The sequence below is a fragment of the Cavia porcellus genome, unplaced genomic scaffold (genome assembly GCF_034190915.1).
Source record: "Cavia porcellus strain 051 isolate PalLab524CR breed Dunkin Hartley unplaced genomic scaffold, mCavPor4.1 scaffold_4, whole genome shotgun sequence".
In the NCBI taxonomy this organism is placed as follows: domain Eukaryota; kingdom Metazoa; phylum Chordata; class Mammalia; order Rodentia; family Caviidae; genus Cavia; species Cavia porcellus.
Window position 1 is genome coordinate 105,535,540 of NW_026947487.1, and position 21,937 is coordinate 105,557,476.

Genomic DNA, 21,937 nt, shown 5'->3' on the forward strand with positions numbered 1-21,937 from the left:
GACTGCTGTCTTCCAGGTGGTGAATTTCACCTGCCAGGTGCGCTCCAAGCACACGCAGACCATCCTGCTCTCAAACCGCACCAACCAGACCTGGAATCTGCACCCCATCTTTGAGGGCGAGCACTGGGAAGGGCCTGAGTTTGTCACGCTGGAGGCCCATCAGCAAAATAAGCCTTATGAGATCACCTACAGACCCCGCACCATGAACTTGGAGAACCGCAAGCACCAGGTAGGCTGAGGCCTCTCCATGGGATTCCTGGAATAGTGAAAGGAGGGAGAGTTTAGAAGATAATTTGGAGCTCGGACAATATCATAACAAGGAGCGGAGTACCCCGTGAATGGTGGGGGAGTCATGTAGGCTGTCAAACTTTGGCTTCCCTTTTTATCCTCGTTTTCCTATGTAGGAATTCTCTTGCTGAAATGAAGTTCTAGACAAAGCACCAAGCAATTAATACTTAATAGTATAAATACCATCATGATGACTGTAATAAAAAATGCAAACACAAATAGCCACCATACAAAAAGTGAATTTTTTCTATCTTCTCTAGCAAGCCTTATTCAGATACAACCAAAACTGTCATTATAAAATGCTCAGGCTTACATTTGGTTTATTATTTACATTACATCATTAATATTTTTCTATTTAACTATATAGTTTGAGATAAACATTTTAATGCTGCCTAATATTTCTTTGAATAAGAGTCTCATAATATAATATTCCCCTGGTGTTGAATGTTTACCTATAAGTTTCATCAACATTATAAGTGGTTCATGTGTGTATGTATGTGTGTACTATTTATAGGGATTTTTCTCCAGTAATTTTCCTCAGGTTGGATTCCTAGTTTAAATACATAAGGATATTTTTATGAGTCTTTATTTTTTGTTTGTTTGTTTTTGATACCAGGGATCAAACTCATGACCTCGCATTTGCCAGGCAAGAGTTGTGCCACTGAGCTAAATCCCAGCCCTATTTTTATGACTCTTGAAATCTATTACCAAGTTGGTTTCCACAAATGTTATGTTTGTTTGCAAAGCCTCCACTAATCCTATATCCCTACCATGCCTGATGGGTATTCAATAAATGACCTCTGTGCCATTCTGATCACAGGTCTTCTTTTCCTTAGGGCACCCTCTTCTTCCCGCTCCCAGATGGGACTGGCTGGCTTTATGCTTTGCATGGGATGGCTGAACTCCCCAAAGCTGTAGCCAATATCTACCATGAGGTGCCATGTAAGACACCCTACACGGAGCTTCTGCCAATCACCAACTGGCTGAATAAGCCCCAGAGGTGAGACGGTGGAGCGAGGGGTGGGGCTAGAGAGACAAAGGGATCATTTCCACCACCAAACTTAGTCCCGCCCCTCCTTGGCACCTACAGAGAATATTGAGGTGCTCACAGAGTCAGAGACAGTGATTCGCTGATGTAGCCAGATATTTCCTGAGGTTAAGCATGTAGAGAGTGTCTCCTGCTCTGTGCCATTTGTCACTCATCTCCCAGAACAATACTTGGTGCAAAATAAATGCTCAATAAACATTAGCTATTAGTAAAATAATGATAATCATCTTTATTATTATTGAGTGGTCTGTCTTATTAAGCCACCAGCCAGAGAAGGAAGCCCCTTGGATTTACTCCTTGTAATAGGAGTAGAATGGAGTATGAGAACAAGAGGAGCTCAAAACCAACCAGCTTTTACAAGGAAGAACCAAAGATCCAGATAAGAGCCGTAACTTACTGAGGATCTCCTGCTCAGCATGGTGGATAGAGGCATAGACAGAAGACTGCGTGCCCCTTTTGCCATTAACTAATAGTGTTACCCAAGCATGTTATCTTCATCCTTTGCTGGCTGTTTCCTCATTACTGAAGTGGAGATGTTAGTGACACGTGCCTCTTGCAGACATTATGAAGGTACAATGCCTGTAGTACCTAGACAGCACTCAGGCCCCAGCATGTAATAGGGATCAATAAATGGCAGTTGGAGTTATTATGATATAGCACCTATCCTCCCCTCCTTTGGACAAAGTCTCATTTTCTCTCTCCTTTCTTCCTGTGTTCTGGCACTGCCCCAGATTCCGTGTCACTGTGGAAATGTTGAAACCAGAGAGGCAAGATCTAAGCATCACTATGAAGGGCCTTGATTACATTGATGTGCTTTCTGGCTCCAAGAAAGATTATAAACTGAACTTCTTTTCCCATAAGGAGGGAATCTATACTGCAAAGGTATCTACACCTCAAAGGCATCACCTTGGAACCCCGGAGGTTTGACCCTGAGGTTGACAATCCCTGTGTTAGGGAAAAACAGGTATCCTCCCCAGTCACTCTTCAAAGCCACCAGTGCACTTTCACACATGAGCTATTCTGCCTAATTTATTCCTTTGTTCAGCAAATGTCTATCGAGAATATATACTGTATGCTGTATGCTGTATGCTGTATGCTGTATGCTGTATGCTGTGCTATTGGCTGGTAATAAAGCGATGGACAAAATAGGCACCTCTGTTCTCCTAGAACAACTAGTCTGCTGGATCGAGAGCTATGGATCCATAACTCATGGGAGAGGTCAGGGTTAAAGATGATATTTGGAGGTTATCCTCTTATAGATGGGATTTTAAAACTGCCATGGGTGATAGGATTACCCAGGGAAGGATTTTAAAAGTAAAAAAGCAGACAGACTTTTAAGAGAATATATATATAAAAGCCTTACTGTATATCAGGTCCTGACCTAGATCCCTGATCTCCCAAATGAGTATACAGCAGAGGTTTAAATAAAATGCAACAAGTGATATGATTTTAGGGCTTCAGAAGGGTCAAAACCCTTTAGTTGAGCTGGAGACTCCAAGGGCTAAGACAAAGACTTCTCTGGACCGCCCACTTTATTTATTAGGTCCAACAAGGGGCAGGGAAACTGAGGAAAGTGCAGGCAATCAGCAGTACCTTGGGAGTCACTTCAAGGATGTCCCCAATTAATGAATCAAGTCAATTTAGAGGTCCTGTCTTATCATGAAGACATGGTAGAAATGAGACTGTAGGAATAATTTCTGCAGCTGCAGTCTCTATCTACTTAATTGTTGTTTGAGCCAAGTGTCCACAGCTGTGGCCTTATCGTACCCTTTGAGATATCTCTGGCCTCACAGGCACTATAGGCCTCAACCAGGATCAGTGATTCATAGAGGTTCACTTACTATGAATCAGCTCCCGTCACCAGGCAAGGGGCCGAAGCCTAGGACAGACTCACTGATAAACATAGAAAGCCAATTAGTAAAATTTAAATCCTGCTCAGAGCCACTTCATAGTGGTCTCCAACAACTGTATAAATAGCTATTACTGCCTAACAAGATAAACAACACAATATATTTAATAGGACAAAAGACTTGAACAAACTCTACTTCATAAAAATAACTATGTGAATGACCCACAGTGCACAGGTCACCATGTTTATTCAGCAGGGGAAAGAACTTTAAAAGGTGAGCAGTATACTAACCTGGACTCGAGTCCTGGTGACACTTCTCTGTATTTGAACTTGCACCAGATACTTAACTCCGCTAAGCTTTAGTTTTTCCATCTGTAAAGAAGGGTGAAAGGGAACAATAGCAGTGCCTGCAAATTGCATGAATGAAATAGATTCATACTTTCAGTGTCTGCCACACAGTAAACATTTAGACGCTGGCATTGTCACTTTTGTCAACATTTCCAGCTGTAACAGGAGTGAGAGCAAAGCCCAATACAGCTTGAACCTCTCAAGGTCTCACTTGTTCTCCAGGGCCTGCCAGCTGTATCCACTGGGGAGGTGCTGGCACTAGACCGAGCTGCTCCAGCCACTTCTAAAGCAAAGGTAGTCTACTTAACCGTCTCTTACCTGGGACAAGCCAGATCAGAATGCCTCCAGAGAAAGGCAGACTGGCAGGAGTGTATCAGCCTGGTACTGGCACTTCCTGTGCCCCGGCATGCCTAAGAGAGAGCAGGGCTCTTCGTGTGTGTAGAGGACTCTGGGATAACCCCTCCTCTGCCCTGCTCTTCCCTGTACATACAGGTGACCTTCCGAAACGAGGCGACCGGTGAGTTCCTGTTCTACACGGTGAGTTTCAAGGTCACCCCTTCAGGCACCATCAAAACCATCAAGATGACAACCCCTGTCCGGCAGAGTACGTCAGCCTCCATTAAGCTGGAGAACCCCCTACCCTACTCGGTGACCTTCTCCACGGAATGCAAGTTGTCTGACATCAGCCTGCCCTCCCAGTTTGCTGTGCCTGCCAACTCCGAGGTATGGCTGTGGCTGCTTGAGGGCTGTCACAGACGGATCTGCCCATGGGGGGCTCCAGGGTTTGGGTTCTGCATCATCTGGGGATGGGTTAGACCTAACCGTGATCAGGAAGGTGGGGGGAGATCACTTCATGTTCCTTTCCTCTACTGCCAAGGTCCTCCTGTGAACCAGGAGCACTGATCTTTGATTTAGAGGGGTAAAATGGACTTCTTTATTGTGATCATTATTTCCATTATTTCTTTGTTTGCCTTGATCCAGAGAAATATATTTGGGAGGATAGTTGTTGATTCTAAAAGTAGCGATAGGGCTGGGCGTGTGGCTCAGTGGCAGAGCACTTCCGTGGCATGCATGAGGCCCTGGGTTTGTTCCCCAGAACCTCAAGGGAAAAAAGTAGAATCTTTAATAGAATATAAATATGTATTTATAAATACAAACATGTTTTTATACAATATAGTAATTAAAAGGAATTAAGAAGCTAAGAATGGTGTGAATCGCAGCTACTCAGAAAGCTGAGGCAAGAGGATCACAAGTTACAGACCAGCCTGGGAAACCTAGCAAGATGGTATCTCAGAATGGAAAAGAGAAACAAGCTAGGAAATAGTTCAGTGGTAGAGCATTTGCAGTGTCCTAGGTTCCATCCCCAGTACCAAATTAAAAAGAGAAGAAAAGCGACATACAAAAATAATATATCAAGGGTACGAGGCAGACATGCTGATATATGCCTTGCTTATTCACAGACAACTTCCAGATGGATGTACAAGAAAGCTTTAATGGTTCTCAGGAAGACGTGGCCTTGAATTGTGAACCAGTAGGAAGATGAACTTTCTTTGATTCTTGTTTTCAGTTTATCATTCCAAACTCTCACGGTCCATATTTCAGCAAAATCCCTTGTGCCTCTCCAGTTGCCATCCCTGGTTTGTTCCCTATACCAAGCTCCAGCTCTTCCTTCTCCTTCAGAACCGAGGGTCTAGATTTGTTTTCTTTCTTCTCCCGCCCACTTTTTTGATTTCATCTGGGTTTTATCTTTCCTTTGCCCTTGTGATGTCTGTTACACGCAAATAGATTTATTCTTATAGTTTTGTCTTGGTGTCAGGAGCTTCAGTCACTTGGCTTTAAGCATCCAGATGGCCTCCACTGAAGTTTCACGGTCAGCAGGAGCCTGACAGCACCCCTCCAGCGCTGGCTGCCATGTCGGCTGTCCTAGCACATTTTCTGAGTTGAGAGGGAATCTTCAATTCAGGGCTGACTTCGGGGCTTTCTGGTTCTCCGGGCTACTGTCTCTTTGTCTTCTTTACAATTCTTCCACGTAGGGACTAACACCACACCTGTCTCGTGGCTATCAGTAGTATGGCCCTGCCCACTCATATTTAGGGGGTTAGGTATTCATTAGCTGTTTGCTTAGTTTTGTCTAGATGTCAGTGGTGAGTTCTTGTTATTGAGCTAGTTGATCTGTGTGTTTTATGGGGAGATGTAAGGAGTTTCCAAACCATACTTCAGCTGTTTCTATGATCCTGCCCAAAACCTGAAACTGGTTTTTAAGGTATACTGTGAGAAATCCAGTTTCTTTTTTCTTACAAGTCAGTGTAAATTGTACCAAGCTGATTTACCTTATATCTTTTCTTCATTGCTCTGCAGTATTCTAATTAGTATATGCTTGGAAAGGTTTTATATCTGGGAAAGGAAACAATCATTGTAGCTTTATGTTAAAACTTAATGACCTTGTACACTTCTCATACTTCAAAAATACCCTGGATATTCTTGGCAGTTGGCATTCTCTATATAAATTTTGATATCAGCTTGTCAAGTTCCTAAAAAAACAAAAGTGTAAAAGTTGGAATTTTGAATTGAATTACATTGAACCAACAGATTATTTTAAAAATTTATTAGTCCCAGGCATGGTGGCGGATCCCTATAATCCTAGCACTTGGAGGCTGAGGCAGGAGAATCATTTCAAGTTCAAAAGTTAAAAGCCAGCCTGGGCTACATAATGAGTTTGAGGCCAGTCTGCACTAGAAAACAAGATTGTCTCAAGAAAGAATGTTTTAGTTATATTTGTAATCTCACAGCCCATAACAAATTACCCCAAAATTTAACACATTAACTGCAAACATGTGCTATCTTCACAATTCTGAGGATCAGGAATGCAAGAGCAGACTTGTGGCTGGGTGGTTCTGGCCCTAGGTCTCTCAAAAGACTAGAATCAGGCACTCAGCCAGGACTCTCATCATCCCCAGGTGACTAGGGATACCTAATCTGCTGGACCCAAGCAAATGGTTACTGGAAAGGCCTGGCTCCTTGCTAGCTATTGGCTGGAGGCCTCAGATCCAAGTGGATCCTTCCCTAGAGCTCCTTTAAGCATGGTAGCTTGCTTCCCCTCCCACAAATGCTGTAAGAGACAGAGAGACTGCAAGGATAAAAGAGTGCATAGGACAAAATTTGTAGAAGTAGTCCTTGGTTTTGTTTGTTTGGTTGTTTTGTTTTGTTTTGTTGCAGTGCCAGGAAGTGAACCAGGCAGAGCTTTGCACTGAGCTGTATCCCCAGCCTTTTTTATTTTTTATTATGAGACAAGGTCTCGCTACATTGCCCAGGCTAGGTGTGAACTTGTGATCCTCCTGCCTCAGCCTCCTAGAGTGCTTGGATTACAGGTGTGCACCAGCACGCCTGGATGTAAAGCACCATTTCTACCGTCAACCAGGCAGGTTCCCAGGTGACAGAGGATGAGTCTGATTTCCCACATATAACCACCTCTCTCTTCTCTTCCAGGGTACATTCTCATTTGAATTCCAGCCCCTGAAAGCTGGTGAAACCTTAGGGAAACTAACTTTGTACAACAGTGATTTAGGTTACTACCAGTATGAGCTCAATTTGAAGGCTGTGCCGGCGCCTCCTGAAAAGCCCATCCGCTTCCAGACTGTTCTTGGCAGCAGCCAAAGTATCGTTGCAAAGTTCACCAATTACACGCGGCAGAAGACAGAGTACTTCTCCAAGGTGAGCAGGTCATTCTTTTGCCAAAATCTGGGTTCAGAAATAATGGGAGGAAAGTACTGGAACACAGAGGAAACCAGGTACCTTGTTATCATAGTGATCCCAGCCTCTGAGGCCTGATTCGAACCTGGAAACCTTCAGCTAGACACAAATAGTACTAGACCTGGGTTCTTCCTCTATAGACTTTATCTTCTCAAGCTGGGATGGGCATGGGTGTTGCTTCCCGCACCATACACAGAGGTCCATAAAGCGAGACAGTGTCAACTGGTGGCCTTGAGCATGGGATGTGGCATCACACGTACACAGATTTGAATTCTGGCTCCATCACCGACTTTTTGTATAAATAATTTACTTAAGCTCCCTGAGCTATAGTAAAGATACCTCTGCCTTAGTCCATTTTCCATTGTCATAAATGAGTACCAAAGACTGGGTAACTTATAATGAGTAAAGGTTTATTCCACTCGATCCTAGAGGCTGAGCAGTCCCACGTGGAAGCACTGCATGGGGTGAATCCCCTTTCTGACCAGCAAATGGCACAGGGTGAGGAGGTGCATCCAGAAGAAAACCAAACTGCCTTTTGTAACAGACACACTTTCTTTTTTTTTTCTTTTTTTTTTTCTTTTTTCTTTTTTTTTTTTTTTTTTTTTTTTTTTTTTTGGTCTTTTTCATTTTTATCGGTACCAGAGATCGAACTCACAACTGCCTGCTTGCAAGGCAGGCACGTATGCCGCTGAGCTAAATCCCCAGCCCCCAACAGACACACTTTCATGATAACGCATTTATCCACGAATCCATTAGATTCACTGATAGGTGATTTGTTTCTGAGGGCTGCCTTCCCCACACCACTTCAGTTAGATCCCACCTGGTCTCACAGTGAGATTTACTTAAACAGGAGTTTTGGTGGGGACACTCAAACCAGAGCAGCTAACCCCAGCCTCACCATGCTCTGGAAGCACTTGCAGATATTATTGATAAAGCCATTTTTTTATCACTTCTCCCAGAGCAGGTATCTATTAGCTATTATGTCAGTTGGAACATAGGTTTAACTACTAAAACAGGAAGCCAAAGTATCAAAAAAGTAGAAGCTTGTTCCTCTTATAAATAACAGCCTCTAGGCAGTCCCAGTATGAGTCAGAATGGCCGCTCCATGACTCCCTTCTGTCCTGGACCTCTGTGCTCTTCAGAGAGTTTCTTTGGTCCACATCGGCCCAGGGGCTTATCATGGCATTGTTCTCTAGACAACTACAAGGAGAAAGAGTGGGAGTCACATACTTCACTGCCACTAGTGATTCCACTGAACAAACCTTTGCGGTGCCATACTTATCCACAAGAGGTACCAGGAAAATTAGTCTTTACACTGACTGGTCACGTGCCCAGCAAAAATCAGGATTGTGTGGCTGTAGTCAGGAGGTATAGGCTCCCGATCAATTAGATTGGTCCAGAGAGGATTGGTCATGCTGTAGTAGCAACCCAAGGTCTCAGTAGCTCAAAAAAACAAAGTCCACAAGGAACTCTGCTTATGACAGTCTCATGGAGAATCAGTTGCCAACCAACAACCATCTCAAACATTTTCAGTTGTAGATTCAGGAGAGTGAAAAGACTCACAGGACTAGGGCAGGCAATTTGATGCTCTAGGGTGGAAATGACACCTTTCATTTCTGCTCAAAACTAACTGCCCACAAATAGCCACATCCACCACAAGGTACAGAATGTCCCATCCTCCAGGGAACCAAATATGGGAGAGCAGCCTTACCAACATGACCTCGCTATGTGTCTTAGGGCACATGACTAACATCTCTGCCTTTGTTTCTTCGTAGTGGAGCAGGGAAAACACTGAGCAATAGCTACTCTGCAAGGGACCACCCTCTAAGGGTTGTAAGGACACTGCTTTGTAGCCTGCCCAGCTGCTTGTTCAGTGTTGAAGAGGGTGGGGGTGGACTTCGAACTCCCAGGATGCTCTTTAGAGTCCTCTATGACCCAAATGTATTAATTTCTCTTTTAGACAGACTGTCAGGACTTCCACACAGAAAAAGTCATCAGCGCACCCCCAGGAGCCCAGGGAGGCACTGAAGTGGGCGTGGAAGTCTTCTTTGAGCCCAGCCACCTGGGTGAGACCAAGGGCACCCTGACCCTGACATCGATTCTAGGTGGGGAATATACCATCCCCCTCTTCGGAATGGCTCTACCCCCCAAGCCCCAGGGCCCCTTCGTGATCAGAGCCGGGTACAACATAGTCATCCCCTTCAAGAACATCTTCCTGCAAACGGCCAGCTTCTCCTTCTTTGTGGATAACCCAGCCTTCACCATCCGTGCTGCGGAGACTGTGCGGCCCAGGAAGGCCAACAACATCACCGTCTCCTTCGAAGGAAACCCATCCGGCAGCAAAACCCCCATCACCACAAGGCTGACTGTAACCTGCCCTACCCGTGAAGGCAGCGAAGCAGGGATTAAATGGGTTTATTACCTGAAGGGAATCACTCCTTAGTGCAAAGCTGGGTTACCTGCACCTACTAAAAACCACCTCCTCGGCTCAAGAGCCACGCCTCATCCCAGCCTGATAAAGAATAAAGTAGAACATAGGAATTCTAAAGGGACGACACCCTCACTTAATCATCAGGGCAGTTACTGCTATATATTCTTAAAACTGCTATAAATTATTGATTTCATATTAAGCGTTAGAGCTACATGCAACAGATCTTTATCTGAGATAATTCAATCCATGCAAGCTCCTGAATTTTATTTCTCGATCTATCTCCTAGCTCAAGCACTGTGTAATGATATCTTTTTTTTAAACAAAGATACAGGTATCAGACTCGTGACCTTCTCCACACAACTCGTAGCAGGGCCGGCCTCCAGGGCGCTGCAATTTCCTTGTAAAATCTAAAGGCCCCGTAGGTATGAGATTATTTTGATGTGATACATTATTCTACTTTCACATAAAAGCCAAAGAAATAACTATTTTCAAAGCAATGAACAGAAAACATTAGGTCAACCAAGAGACTTACATTCTCTTTACTTATTAGCCTGGAACCTCTTATCTGTTGCTTGCAGAAATTTACCTCTGGCAGCTATAGAGACCCCAGCCCCAGGCACAGCAGCTGACTGGGGAGCAGTGGTCCCCTAGCTGTCTGCATGTCATCTCATTTAATTCTCACTCAGAAGCCACCTCTCCCCAAATTCCAAATTAATTAGTCTGGGGTAGGGCATGGGCATCTCTTTCTGTGTGTAATTTGTACTTCAGGGTTGCAAACTCGGTCACAGAGCAAACACACACCGGGTTGTTTGTGCTGCATTTGAATCAGGAATCCCATCCAGGGGAAGGACCATGTTCTGTTTGATGTGTTGAAATTGCAGCTATTTTGGGTACACAGTACCTTTCCTGAGCACCACTCTGGAACTTCCTCCTCCAAGGGGCCATGAGGTACCTGTACCATCCAGAATCCTGGCTGCCTTTTCCCTGGGTCTCACGGCACGTATTCAAGGGACCATTTTACCTGTTGGTGCCTAGTGTTGGAATAAAGATTGTTAAAGACTGGCCCCGGAGTGGATTTGCTCCTGCAAGCACACACTTTTGAGAGTCCCCTTCCTCTACTTCCTGTGCCCTCCCTTCTCATTTCCCTACACACCCCTGCAAGACAAGGAGGAGGCATGAAAGCTGATGGTCAGTGAATGAATGCTCTAAGTGGATCTCCAAAATGGTCCCTGGATCACCAGAGGCAGCATCTAGGAATTGATTAAAAATCCAAATTCTTGGGCCCCGCCCAGCATCTACTGAGTTAAAAAGTGTGGGAGTGCAGCCCAGCAATCTCTCTTGTGATAAGCCCTTGTACCTATTAGAGATTTTAACAGGTGAGGACTCTTCCACTTTTTTGTGCCTCCCCACAACCCTTATGCCAATACACATACTACACAGCTCATATGAAATTAAGCTTTTTCCAGAGTGCATGTGAATTCAGACCTATGCTTAATGCATAATTCATTTTTAGAACCACTAAAGACACCTAAAGTAGGAGTCAAAACAAAGAACAAGACAGATTTTCCCCATGATTAGGTGAGCAAAGACCGCAACTAAGCACTCATCTGAGAGGATGCTAAAATCAACAAATATTAAAGCTGACCAATACAGAGAATCTGTATAAAGTCAGTGGTTTCCAACTTTAGTATGCATCAGAATTCCTGGAGGACTTGCTAAAACCCAGTTATTGAGCCTCCCCTCAGGAGTCATGTTATGGAAGGTTTGGGTGAGACTGGCAAATTTGCCTTTCTAATCACTTCCTGGTGATGCTGTCCCTGCTGCCAGAGAAGCAGGCTGATTTCCAGGGCACTAAAGCCCCGGTCCTCTCACTAACAGGGTAGCCCACGGGACCCTGTGCATCACCAGGGAACTTTGGGAAGGCAAGATCTCAGGCCCCTGTAGGCCGAGTCAGAATCTGTATCTGAAGGGGACCTGCAGGTGATTGGCCTGCATAACACAGCTCAGAGGCCTGCCATAATGTCACTTTACCCGCACGCTTCACCAGAGTCCACTGATGGCTAGTTGATGAAAGAAGCAATCTCCAAAAGGGCGCTCCTACCACACCCTCACCAGAGGCAGGGTGAGACAAGGGCTCAACAGCATGTGCTTCAAAGGGGGCATCTTTTCAACAATTGCAAACCAAGTATACTAATGGTTACTGAAACTGAAAGAGACGGAGGCTACAGTGCAAAAGGTGGATTAACACACCAGCATCAGGGTGATATGGGGGGAAAATTTATCTCCCAGCCTACTAGATGTCAGGTGCTCCATGTTCATGTTCCCCAAAATCAATGAATGAAGTCTAAGGAACAACAGAGGTTAAGAGTAGGAAGAATTTAATGAAAGAGACAACTCCTGAGAGCCAGGAAGGGACCAAAAACTAGGCTTCCACAGATCCTATTGCTCAGAAGAAGTTTTATAGAGCAAAATCCTGAGGTAGGTACTGTGATAGCTCGGACCCCGGAATAAAACCCAAGGAAGCAAGAAATTAAAATTTGGGGAGCAAAGGCTTTATTTTAGGCCAGGCCTGGTGACGCAATTCCCGGGAGCCAATTTGGAGACTGTGCCCCTGACAGCTAAAAGGCAGGGCTTTTATCTTGTAAAAACCACAAACAGCTGTTAGTCTCACAAGGAGAGGGATGGGGGTGTGGCGCACTACAGAACAGGAACACAGCGATTTCATTGGGAAGAGCAAAGTTCAGATAAGGGTTGGGCTAACAAGCAAGTCTCCCTGCATACAAGCAAGTTTAGATTGGGCAAACATCTTCTTTCCCTCAGCAGAGAATAGAGAAGTCTAGCAGTAATTAACAACCCCTGTTAGCTTATTTTAGCACCACATCTGTTATTTGTAGAGGGCAACAATGGTTAACATATCACTTAGGTAAGATTTTACAATTTTTACAGAGGAGAGCATTTCTTAAGAACAGCACATTTTATTACAGATAGCCAGATGAGGGGGAGGGGAGGGGGTTACAGGAAACTGAAACCTAAGGCTTTTACAGCTTTCTCAGGAAATAGAAACTTAACCTAGAAAGATAGGAAGGGAGGGAGGGGCCAAACGGCGCATACAGAACAGGAATGAGGTGCAACAGTTAGAACTAGGCTATAACAGTACAAAATCACGAGGTGGGTACAATGTGGGTCAAGACTATGATCAACCAATAAGAATACAAGCATAACCACTTAGGTAATACTGATCCAGTGGAGAAGCAGGTCACATAGCAAATGTACAAGGAAAGGGCAAAGACCTTTCTAGGAAGGGATAGATCAGGAGGTCCTGGTCACTCACCTAGGTGATCAATGTCTTTCTAGACTTTATTGGACCAAGTGAGTATAATCTTCAATTTATTGCTCATCCCTTGGGGGAGGGATGTAGGCCTGGTCACTCCATCTTTATCTTGAGGCCTGGCCTTTGACAGATGCGCCTCCAGCCACAGTTGTAATATCTCATCCTCTGCACTGACTCCCTTGAGGGACTAGCTCTGTCTGAATGCCTACAGAATTTCTACCTAACTTAGCTGGCTATAATAAGCATATGATGAGACTCTGTGATTCCTTCAATTTGGAAAGCCACCACTTTGACTTGTTCCTGGGAGGCTGGAGGGCTCCCACCCACTTCCCCAACTGGTTGCTACAGAAACTGGTCACTTACAGTGGCACTGCCAGAAAAAAATGGTACTGTTTATAAATTACTTACAGGTAGCAAGAGGCAATTTCTACCCATCCCCTACTCCAGGCCTCCCAAGTACTGTGTCTGAGGTCCAAATCCTGCTAGGCCTACAGAGAGAAATTCCTTCTCCCTTGGACCAAGCACCCACTCCCATCCTGCATCACAGGAACTCTTTCCAGGCTGATTTAAGAGTGGGCACATTTTTTCCCTTTAGGTTATGCTCATATTTCCTCAGCCTCAAAAAAAAGAAGAACAAAAGAAAAGATCAAAGAAAAATTTGCTAATTTTATAAAAGCAAGTTTGCAATGACAAAATAGCTCCACAGACGGTCAGGATAGAGGCTTGGAGAAAATAAGCATCCCGCCCCAGTTGGTGGAAGTTACATTGGATAGAACATTCATTCTTCCTCAGCATAACAGGCTGGGAGATGTCTAAAGGGGTGATGTTCAACACTGAAGGGGAGGGATTGTGGGGTTTGGGAGCACTGTGCACAGAACAGCACGTGATGGGGGCTCCCTGGCATTGGTGCACAGAACCTCTGGTGAGTGTGGTATGCTGAGTCCCATCAGTTCTTTCTGGGAGACATGTCTCTAGTCAAGGGTAACCTTGTTATGACACTGGCAAGGGCCTGTGAGATCTCAGCAAATCCCCAGAGTGGTCTCCCAAAGCCACCTATATCTTCAACCATTTGTCCTGAAACTCCAGCTAAAATTGTTTTATTGTTGGAGCAGCTGATTTGATTGGGATACATTTGGATGTCACTAGCATTCTCTTGCTCAAGTTATTTACAGTAATGACTTTTACATAACTTGATAATAGCTCTTACTGATATCTGTTAAAGTTCTATTATAACCAGGCACTACACAGATGTAGGTGAAGTATCACTTTGAAATTGAGACCTTAGGATCCACTGTGATGGGACAGTGGTTTGACAAAAGGCTGAGTAACAAAATAAACCCACATAGTAAACTGCGTGACATGTTTCAACAGACCAGGCAGGAAACCTTAATAAAACCACAGAAGCAAAATGCTTGCAGAAAATGAGGAATCGTTGCCAAAGAACAACCTAAACAAACCTCTGGCTTCTTTGCTCTTGGTTAATTTAAAAACCGATTTTGAAGGCCATAGCTTATTAGATTCCCTCTAGCTTTGCTGTAAGATGACACTTCTGACATGTATATTATGATAACAGGCGCATAGGTTACTTCCCAGGGACCTAAAGGCTGCTTTTGCTGAAAACACTGACCCTTTACATGAGCCTGCAGAGATCTGATGGATGAGTAAAACGGGATGAAAGGCATGGCATCTCTGCCTTCATATTGTGTCTGTCCCCTTTGCTGTTTTAACCCTTGGGTCATATTCTGTTCAGTTCTACACACAGACATGTTGATCACTTTTAAATGTTTGGCCCAAGACTATAAAACAAGGTTAACTTGGCCTATTGCCTATTGATAGCCAGTATGTGTTTTCTTTCTCCTCTCTCTCCTCTAAAGCACTAGCATCTATCTCAGAGTCCAGCCCCACCAGGCCAGAATGTATTATATAATACAATGGCACCAGATATACAAAACCACCCACACAGTGGTCTAATTCATCATAAGAAAAAAAAAACTTTTGGAACAATGTTCCTGACCAATGGAAGTTATTAAACTTGAGCACACCCCAGCAAATTAATATTAACCTGCTGCTCTCTTTGTTCTGCAAGTAACATCTGGGACACCCTTGATCAAATACTGATTCCCTTCAATTGAATTTTCTGTTCAACTGAAGCCCATTCTCCCTGCAGGAGTATATATATTTTCACTGTTTGGCTCAGTCTCATTTCCATAATCTGTGGGTCAAAGATCCCATAATGCAGAGCCACAGCGATGTTCAGCAGCAGGCAGACCTATTATCCACTACTCTTTGAGCACAACAAGGCAGGCCAGGACTGCCCAACAGGGTCAGAGAAGGTGAGGGCACCCAGAATAGGCAAGCATGGCCCCCAGGCCTTATTCTTAGCATTGCTGCCAGTCCAATCACATTTGGACTTTATATTCAGCTACCAGTTCCGTCATGCATAAATAACCTTAATTAGTTGACATTCTCTAAGATATCAGAGAAGCCACTTCTTTCTAAGAACCTCTGACCCAAAGGTAGGACAAAGCATTGGTTTGGGCTTTGAATAAGAAACTAGTTTCTTAGCAACCTGATCTGGAATGTAATTTCAAGAGAGGAGAGTTTCTTCTGGTTAAAAAAAATTTTTTCTGAACCACTTCAATTATTAAAAACCACAGCACATTAAGACTCATGGGAAATTCCCTTCACCTTAAGAAAATGTCGAACTGAAAAAGCAAAGAAATGGAAGGTGTATTGTATTAGGTATATGTCAAATAGAAATGAATACATAGTGGAGAAATGAGCACAGATCACCAACACTGATTTGACTTTTTCATTATTTTGCATCGACCATCATTAAATCCTAAAGACACAAACTTTGCAAGACATTTAGAAATGTCCTTGGCAGTCCTACTCAGTAACAAGGTAAGAGGAAGAAACTTCCAAGCAGTACTCTAGCCATGAATCCTTATATAAGACAGTTTTCATATTGTTTTATTTTTTATTGGTACCAGGGATCAAATTCATGACCAAGCACTTGCAAGGCAGGCGCTTATGCTGCTGAGCAAAATCCCCAGCCCTAGTTTTCACATTGTTGATGCATCTACCTCTATTCATCAGACAGTATAGGAAAAGATTTTGACACCCGTGAAAATCCCTCCAGTAAGAGAAATCACATTTTCATGAATTATTTAGACAATCCCCCACTACTTGAGTTTTATATTAGTCCCTGTATTCACTTTCCGTGACTGCATAACAAACCAGTACCAAGCTAGACATTTAATACAGGTGTCTTACCTCATAGTTTCCATGGGATTAAGGAATCCTCAATGAACCGAACTGAGTTCTTAGTCCAGGGACCCAAAATGCTAAAATCGAAGATTAGCTGCGTCTTCATGTGGAAGCTCAACTAGGGAAAGATCCCTTTTCAAGCTCCCCCAGAAGGTCGCCAAACTGCATTTCTTTGCTGTCATATGTCTTGGAAACAGGTGACAAAGGACTGCTATCAGCAACTAGAGACCAGTATCCATACCAGCATAGATGGTTCATAATATGATAGGTTTACTCTTTTAAGGCAGCAGGAGAATCTCTCTCTCTTATCAAATTTCTTCTAAATCCTTTAAGGAGTCATCTAATTAGGTCAGGCTCACCCAAGATAATCTCCCCCTTTAACTCAACATCAACTGAGTAGGGATCTTAATTAATCACTGTGTCTCTGTTTCTGATCCATGAGTTGAAGAGAATGTTCCATGTTCAAGATTGTTGCAAGCTTTGGTGTGTGTTTCACTCATTAAAAGAAAAGAGAGGCAAATGCTTCTAAGACCATTATTCATAGTAAGTATCTGTTAAGCTCCACTGTGGTTGAACCGTGTTCTAAATGCCAGTTAAGGAATTTTGCTGCGTGTGCAGTCCTATAATTCTAGAATTTGGGAGGCTGAGGCAGAAGAACTGTCATGAATGGGAGGACATCCTAAACTACGTGGCAAGAACCAGTTTCAAAACAACAATAATAAGGGATTCTGTTGCATCTCCCTGTTACTGCATCTTTAACCACATTGTTGCCACAAATCTTTTAATTTCACTATACAGCTGCAAAATTTCTGTTCCATCATTTAGTGTGACTCTTACAGCACTTGAAGCAACTTTTCCAGCAGATCTGTCTACACAAGAGTGCTCAGCAGGTCTGGAGCTGCTCTGTGTGAGCCGGCCTTCCTGCCTATCAGATACACTTCACACACCCCCACCCCCAAGTGGCAGGGTGACACCCACCCATGGCATATGAGATTTTGGGTGGTAGGTATCATTTTTAATTGTGAAATTAATGTCTCAGGAAAAATACTCAAACCCATGATTACAGTGGGAGGCTAAACCCAAGTCTAAAATGAGATTTTTTTAAATGAATTGATTTGAGGAAAATAAGTAATGACACAAGTGGATAGCATATGGCAACAAACCACGGTGTAGCAGTTTAAATTATTATGCCTAGGCAGTCAGGCAGCCTAGCAGTGGGGTTGGCTAAAAGAAAAGAAAATAGCCCACAGTGAAGAGATATCTCAAGTAGTTGGTAAAGCTTAGAAATGCAAAGGTAAGCACAAGAGAAAGATAGCTCTATCCTAGAAGAGGAGATAAGGACATTTCCTACAAGTGAAAAGACATGCTTAAAGACAGTTGCTACCTCTGGAGAGGCCTTCAACCGCACTTAAGACCATATGTAAGGGGGCTGGGGATTTAGCTCAGCGGCATAAGCGCCTGCCTTGCAAGCAGGCAGTCGTGAGTTCGATCCCTGGTACCGATAAAAGACCAAAAAAAAAAAGACCATATGTAAGACCAAAACGAAGAAGGACCATTGAACTTCCATAAACATTCTCCTAAATGCTTCCTTTTGTTCTCAAATTTATTTAACTTGGAAACAAATAAGTTGGGTTTATACAAAATTAACCATTTCAATGGTGGGAAACAGTGGCATAAGAGAAATTAGTAAATGATCAAGTAGTGAACAAACTGGCGCACTCAGCATAAATTATCCGGATTGAGGCTCCAAGTATCCGCTTGGTCTCCAAAAGGTCCACAGATGCTCGCCACGTGAGGCGCTCCTCCCAAACCACACAGTGGATCTACTGGCCCTACAGCAGGCGGCAGGGGGTGAAGCTTTTGTTGGGCGTGGCCAACAGTGCAGCCTGCGTGCGGGGGCGTGCCTGGAAAGGGGCGTGTCTTCTTGGCGGAAGGCGGAAGTTACTGCGGAGTCACGTGAGCCGAGTAATATGGCGGCTACCCAGTGAAAGCTACCGGCGCCTGGTCGGAGCTGGTCTCGTGAGCAGTTAGGTGGTGCGGGTGGAGTGTGGGACAGAGGGGTCCAGGCCCGGGTTCTGGCGCATCGCGCGACGGCAGAGCGAGACAGGCAGGCTCGGGGCGGCGTGGTCCATGAGCCGGCGCCGGTGGCAGCGCGGAGCCGCAGACTCCCCTGGCCCTGGCGTGGTCCCGGCAGCCACGGGCTGAGTCGCGAGGCTCCAGGACCCATCCCAAGCTGCCGCTATGAACCCCGAGAAGGACTTCGCGCCGCTCACGCCCAACATCGTACGAGCCCTTAATGACAAGCTATACGAAAAGCGGAAAGTGGCAGCGCTGGAGATAGAGAAGTAAGAGCTACCGAGCCCCCGCCCTGCCTTTGCATCCCCTTGCGGGTCTCTCCCTGGGATGGGGGCGCAAAAGTAGGGGACTTCTTGTGCCTTCACAGTCAGTGGTGCATTCCCAGGTTTTGGTCCCTCAGCGCGGTGTTTGAAAGCAGGCTATTTGGAGCCCACTGTGAGAGTCTCAGTTTCCCTCTTCACAGGTTGTGATTTGGACTAAGTTCTTTAACCTGCTGGTTACAGTTTCAGTGACATCGTGTAGCACAGTGCCTAACACTTGGTGAGTCCTCTCTGGTCCCCATCAAAACTAGGACACAGGAGCGTGGTTTCTGTAATGAGAGAAAAGTCAAGCTGAGAAATTGCTACTGATGTGTTGCCTGGCCTGGCGTCTTACCTTCTGAGAAGTGACAGAGACTGTTAAGTGACCAGATGAAGAAATCAAGTGCAAACCTCTTGATCTTAAGGGTCATGGGATTGCTTATTTTCTGTCATATCATCCTTCCTTGAAAGTGGAAGTAGGAATAACTTGCCCTTTCTTGATTCTGCAGTTTTGTTACATGTATGTGTAATCACGATCTAACATTTGGCTTTGTTTCCCAGTGTTCAAAATAGAAAATGTTTAAATGTGGATGTTTTTGTTTTCCTTTTATATTTTTTCCCCAACCAGATTTTAATGATAGAGTCGAATGGGTGGGTGGGTGGGTGATTTCAGAAGAGTGGAAAGAAACAGGCTAAAACTAAAACATTGTCAGCCTGAGAGTCAGAAAAGGTAGATAGCAATTCTGCCCTGTCCAGTAGAGTAGCCACTGGCCATGTGGGGCTATCCAGATTTAAATTGTTAATGATAAAATTTTAAAGTTCAATTCTTTAGTCACACCCGTATTTCAGGCATTCGGTACCTACACATGAGCCATACTGTACAGCTCAGATTAAAAAACATTATCGTGGGGCTGGGGATTTAGCTCAGCGGCATAAGCGCCTGCCTTGCAAGCAGGCAGTCGTGAGTTCGATCCCTGGTACCGATAAAAACGAAAAAGACAAAAAAAAAAAAACATTATCGTCTTATTTCTCAAGGCATTGTTGGACAGCCCCATTCTAATCAGTGGTGTGACTCTCATCCTTTGACCTAGTGCACAGTCGTTAACTCGTGGTTTTTTGTTTTTTGTTTGGTTTTTTTGTTTTTGCTGTTTGTTAACTCGTGGTTTCTTAAACTCGGTGCTACTGACATTTTGGAACAGATAATTCTTGTAGTGGTTGTAGTGGGCTGTCCTGTGTCTCTGGCCTTTACCCACTAGATGCCAGTAGCACTCCAGTTGTAACAACTAAAATCGTTCAGCCATTACCAAATATCCCCTGAAGATGCAAAATCACCCCAGTTGAGAATTGCTGCCTTAACTGCTTTGCATTTTTTCTTCCTTAAAATTAAAGGGTTTGGACTTACTAAGAAGAGCTTCTCATGTTCAGTATGTCCATTCTAGCTGTCTTCTCACCACTTTTTGACTGCTTTTTTTCAGAGTTTTCTACTGGTATTCTGGCTGTCCAGTGCTAACAAATTTTAATGAGAATTTTCATATTGAGTAGGGGGACCCAACAATGATGTATAGACATAGGTTTTGTTGCTTTGATGTTATACTGAGATAATCATCTTATAAGGAAATAAAGCTTATTCTGTTTCACAGTTTTGGAGGCTCAGTCCCTGGTCAGTTGTCTCCCTTGCTTTTAAGCATGTGTTGAGGCAGCACATTGTGGCAGGGAGCATGTGATAGAATAAAGCCATTCATCTTATAGCTAGTTCTCAAAGAAAGAAAAGGAACTGAGGTCTCATTGTACCTTCAAGGGCATAGTTCCAGTAACTAGACAATCTCCCAATAGGCCTCACCTCCTAATGGACCCACCACCTTCCAAGAGCACCAAGCTGGGGACTAAGCCTTTTAATACGGGAGCCTTTGAAGTACACTTCAGATACAAACGATAGCATACTTGCTAGGTGTAATGGTACACATCTGCAATCCTGGCACTTAGGAAATTGAATGTCTCAGTTACTTTTCTTGTTGCTGAGGCAAAATACCCAACACCACAAGTTAAAGAAGGAAATGTTTATTTAGCTCTGTTTATAGAAGCTTCAGTCCATAGTCAGCTGGTTCTAAGGCAGGGTGGCATGGCAGAGGGGCATCACAGAGGACAAACAGCTCATAACATTGCCAGGCAGGCAGAAGGCAGCAGCCAGCAGAAGCAGCAGCAGACACCTTTTTTCTGTACCCTTTATATTCCAACCAGGGTTGGAGTTTATTGAGTGGTGCCATCTACACCTTGGATATGCTTAATCCCAGCATCACACCCCTAACCTACATTTACATACCACCTTCCAAACTCTCCACCTATCACCCCATGAGGTTTTGCAGGGGAAGAGGACATCTAGACACAAGCCTTAACACTGAGGCAGGAGAATTGTTCTGAGTTCAAGGCCAGCCTGGACTACACGGCGAGACCCTGTCTTTAAAAAAAAAAAGAAAGAAAGAAACTGTAACACACTTATGTCCACATTGTCCATCACCCATTTGGCGTCTCAGGAATGTCTGGTTTTATCCTAGCTTAAGTCACCTGTTGGTCCTTCAATAGAGGTATTCATTCAGCATTATTGCTACTTCCTGCACAGTCAGCATTAAGTGCTCTTGCTCTGCAGGTGATTTTGTGAGGGTTTTGTCCTTAATGGGGTTCCTTTTTTATTAGATATTGTCCTTCATTTTTGGAAGTCAGAGAAGCTTCCTAGGACCTTAATTGGACTGTAAATTCCTGAAGAGAATAAACTTATTTACCCTCAGCACTTAGCACAGTGCCTAGTAACATGTGACATGTGGAGTCGGCATGATAAACATTTTTGGTGGAGAAGGACATTGCAGCCTGAGGACCTTGCCTCTCAAACTTCTTATCTGCAAACAGCTGCTTGGAAGCTGGTTACAGACCCTCCTACTTCATTCACCCCAGCCAGGCCTTTAGAATGAGGATCTGAACTTTAACAAGACCTGTAGGTGATGACTGCACGTATTTAAAGTGTAAGGAGTGCAGGCCTCAAGGACAGTCTGTTCTACACTTAGAAGATTGTGTTTGAATATACTTTTTGTTTGGACTAGTCAAGGTGACTATCAACCAGACAGACAAATATCCACAGGTACCCTATAAAAGAAAAGTCAGAATATTGTCAGTGTGGATGAATTAGTTCACATGCTTCAGAAATGAGAATGTTTGCCAAGTATCATGGCTCACGCCTGTAACAGTACTTGGGAGG

At 44.1% G+C, this 21,937-nt stretch overlaps 2 protein-coding genes across 4 annotated transcripts in view; both read left to right on the plus strand.

The window, feature by feature from the left end:
• Hydin (HYDIN axonemal central pair apparatus protein) overlaps positions 1-10,776 on the plus strand; it is a 411,964-nt gene extending 401,188 nt beyond the window's left edge. The window contains exons 81-86 of the mRNA XM_023565963.2: positions 17-229; positions 1,125-1,288; positions 2,068-2,218; positions 4,026-4,256; positions 7,020-7,244; positions 9,244-10,776. Of these exons, the coding sequence (XP_023421731.2) occupies positions 17-229; positions 1,125-1,288; positions 2,068-2,218; positions 4,026-4,256; positions 7,020-7,244; positions 9,244-9,726 (1,467 nt within the window). The 3' untranslated portion in view covers positions 9,727-10,776. The remainder of the gene's footprint in view (positions 1-16; positions 230-1,124; positions 1,289-2,067; positions 2,219-4,025; positions 4,257-7,019; positions 7,245-9,243) is intronic.
• A 7,482-nt stretch (positions 10,777-18,258) lies between these two features.
• Vac14 (VAC14 component of PIKFYVE complex) overlaps positions 18,259-21,937 on the plus strand; it is a 102,031-nt gene continuing 98,352 nt past the window's right edge. Inside the window, exon 1 of one of the 3 annotated variants that reach the window (XM_063247638.1) lies at positions 18,259-18,660. In XM_063247638.1, coding sequence (XP_063103708.1) covers positions 18,557-18,660 — 104 coding nt within the window. In that variant the 5' untranslated portion in view covers positions 18,259-18,556. The remainder of the gene's footprint in view (positions 18,661-21,937) is intronic. The other 2 variants (XM_063247636.1, XM_063247637.1) reach the window with 2 other exon arrangements.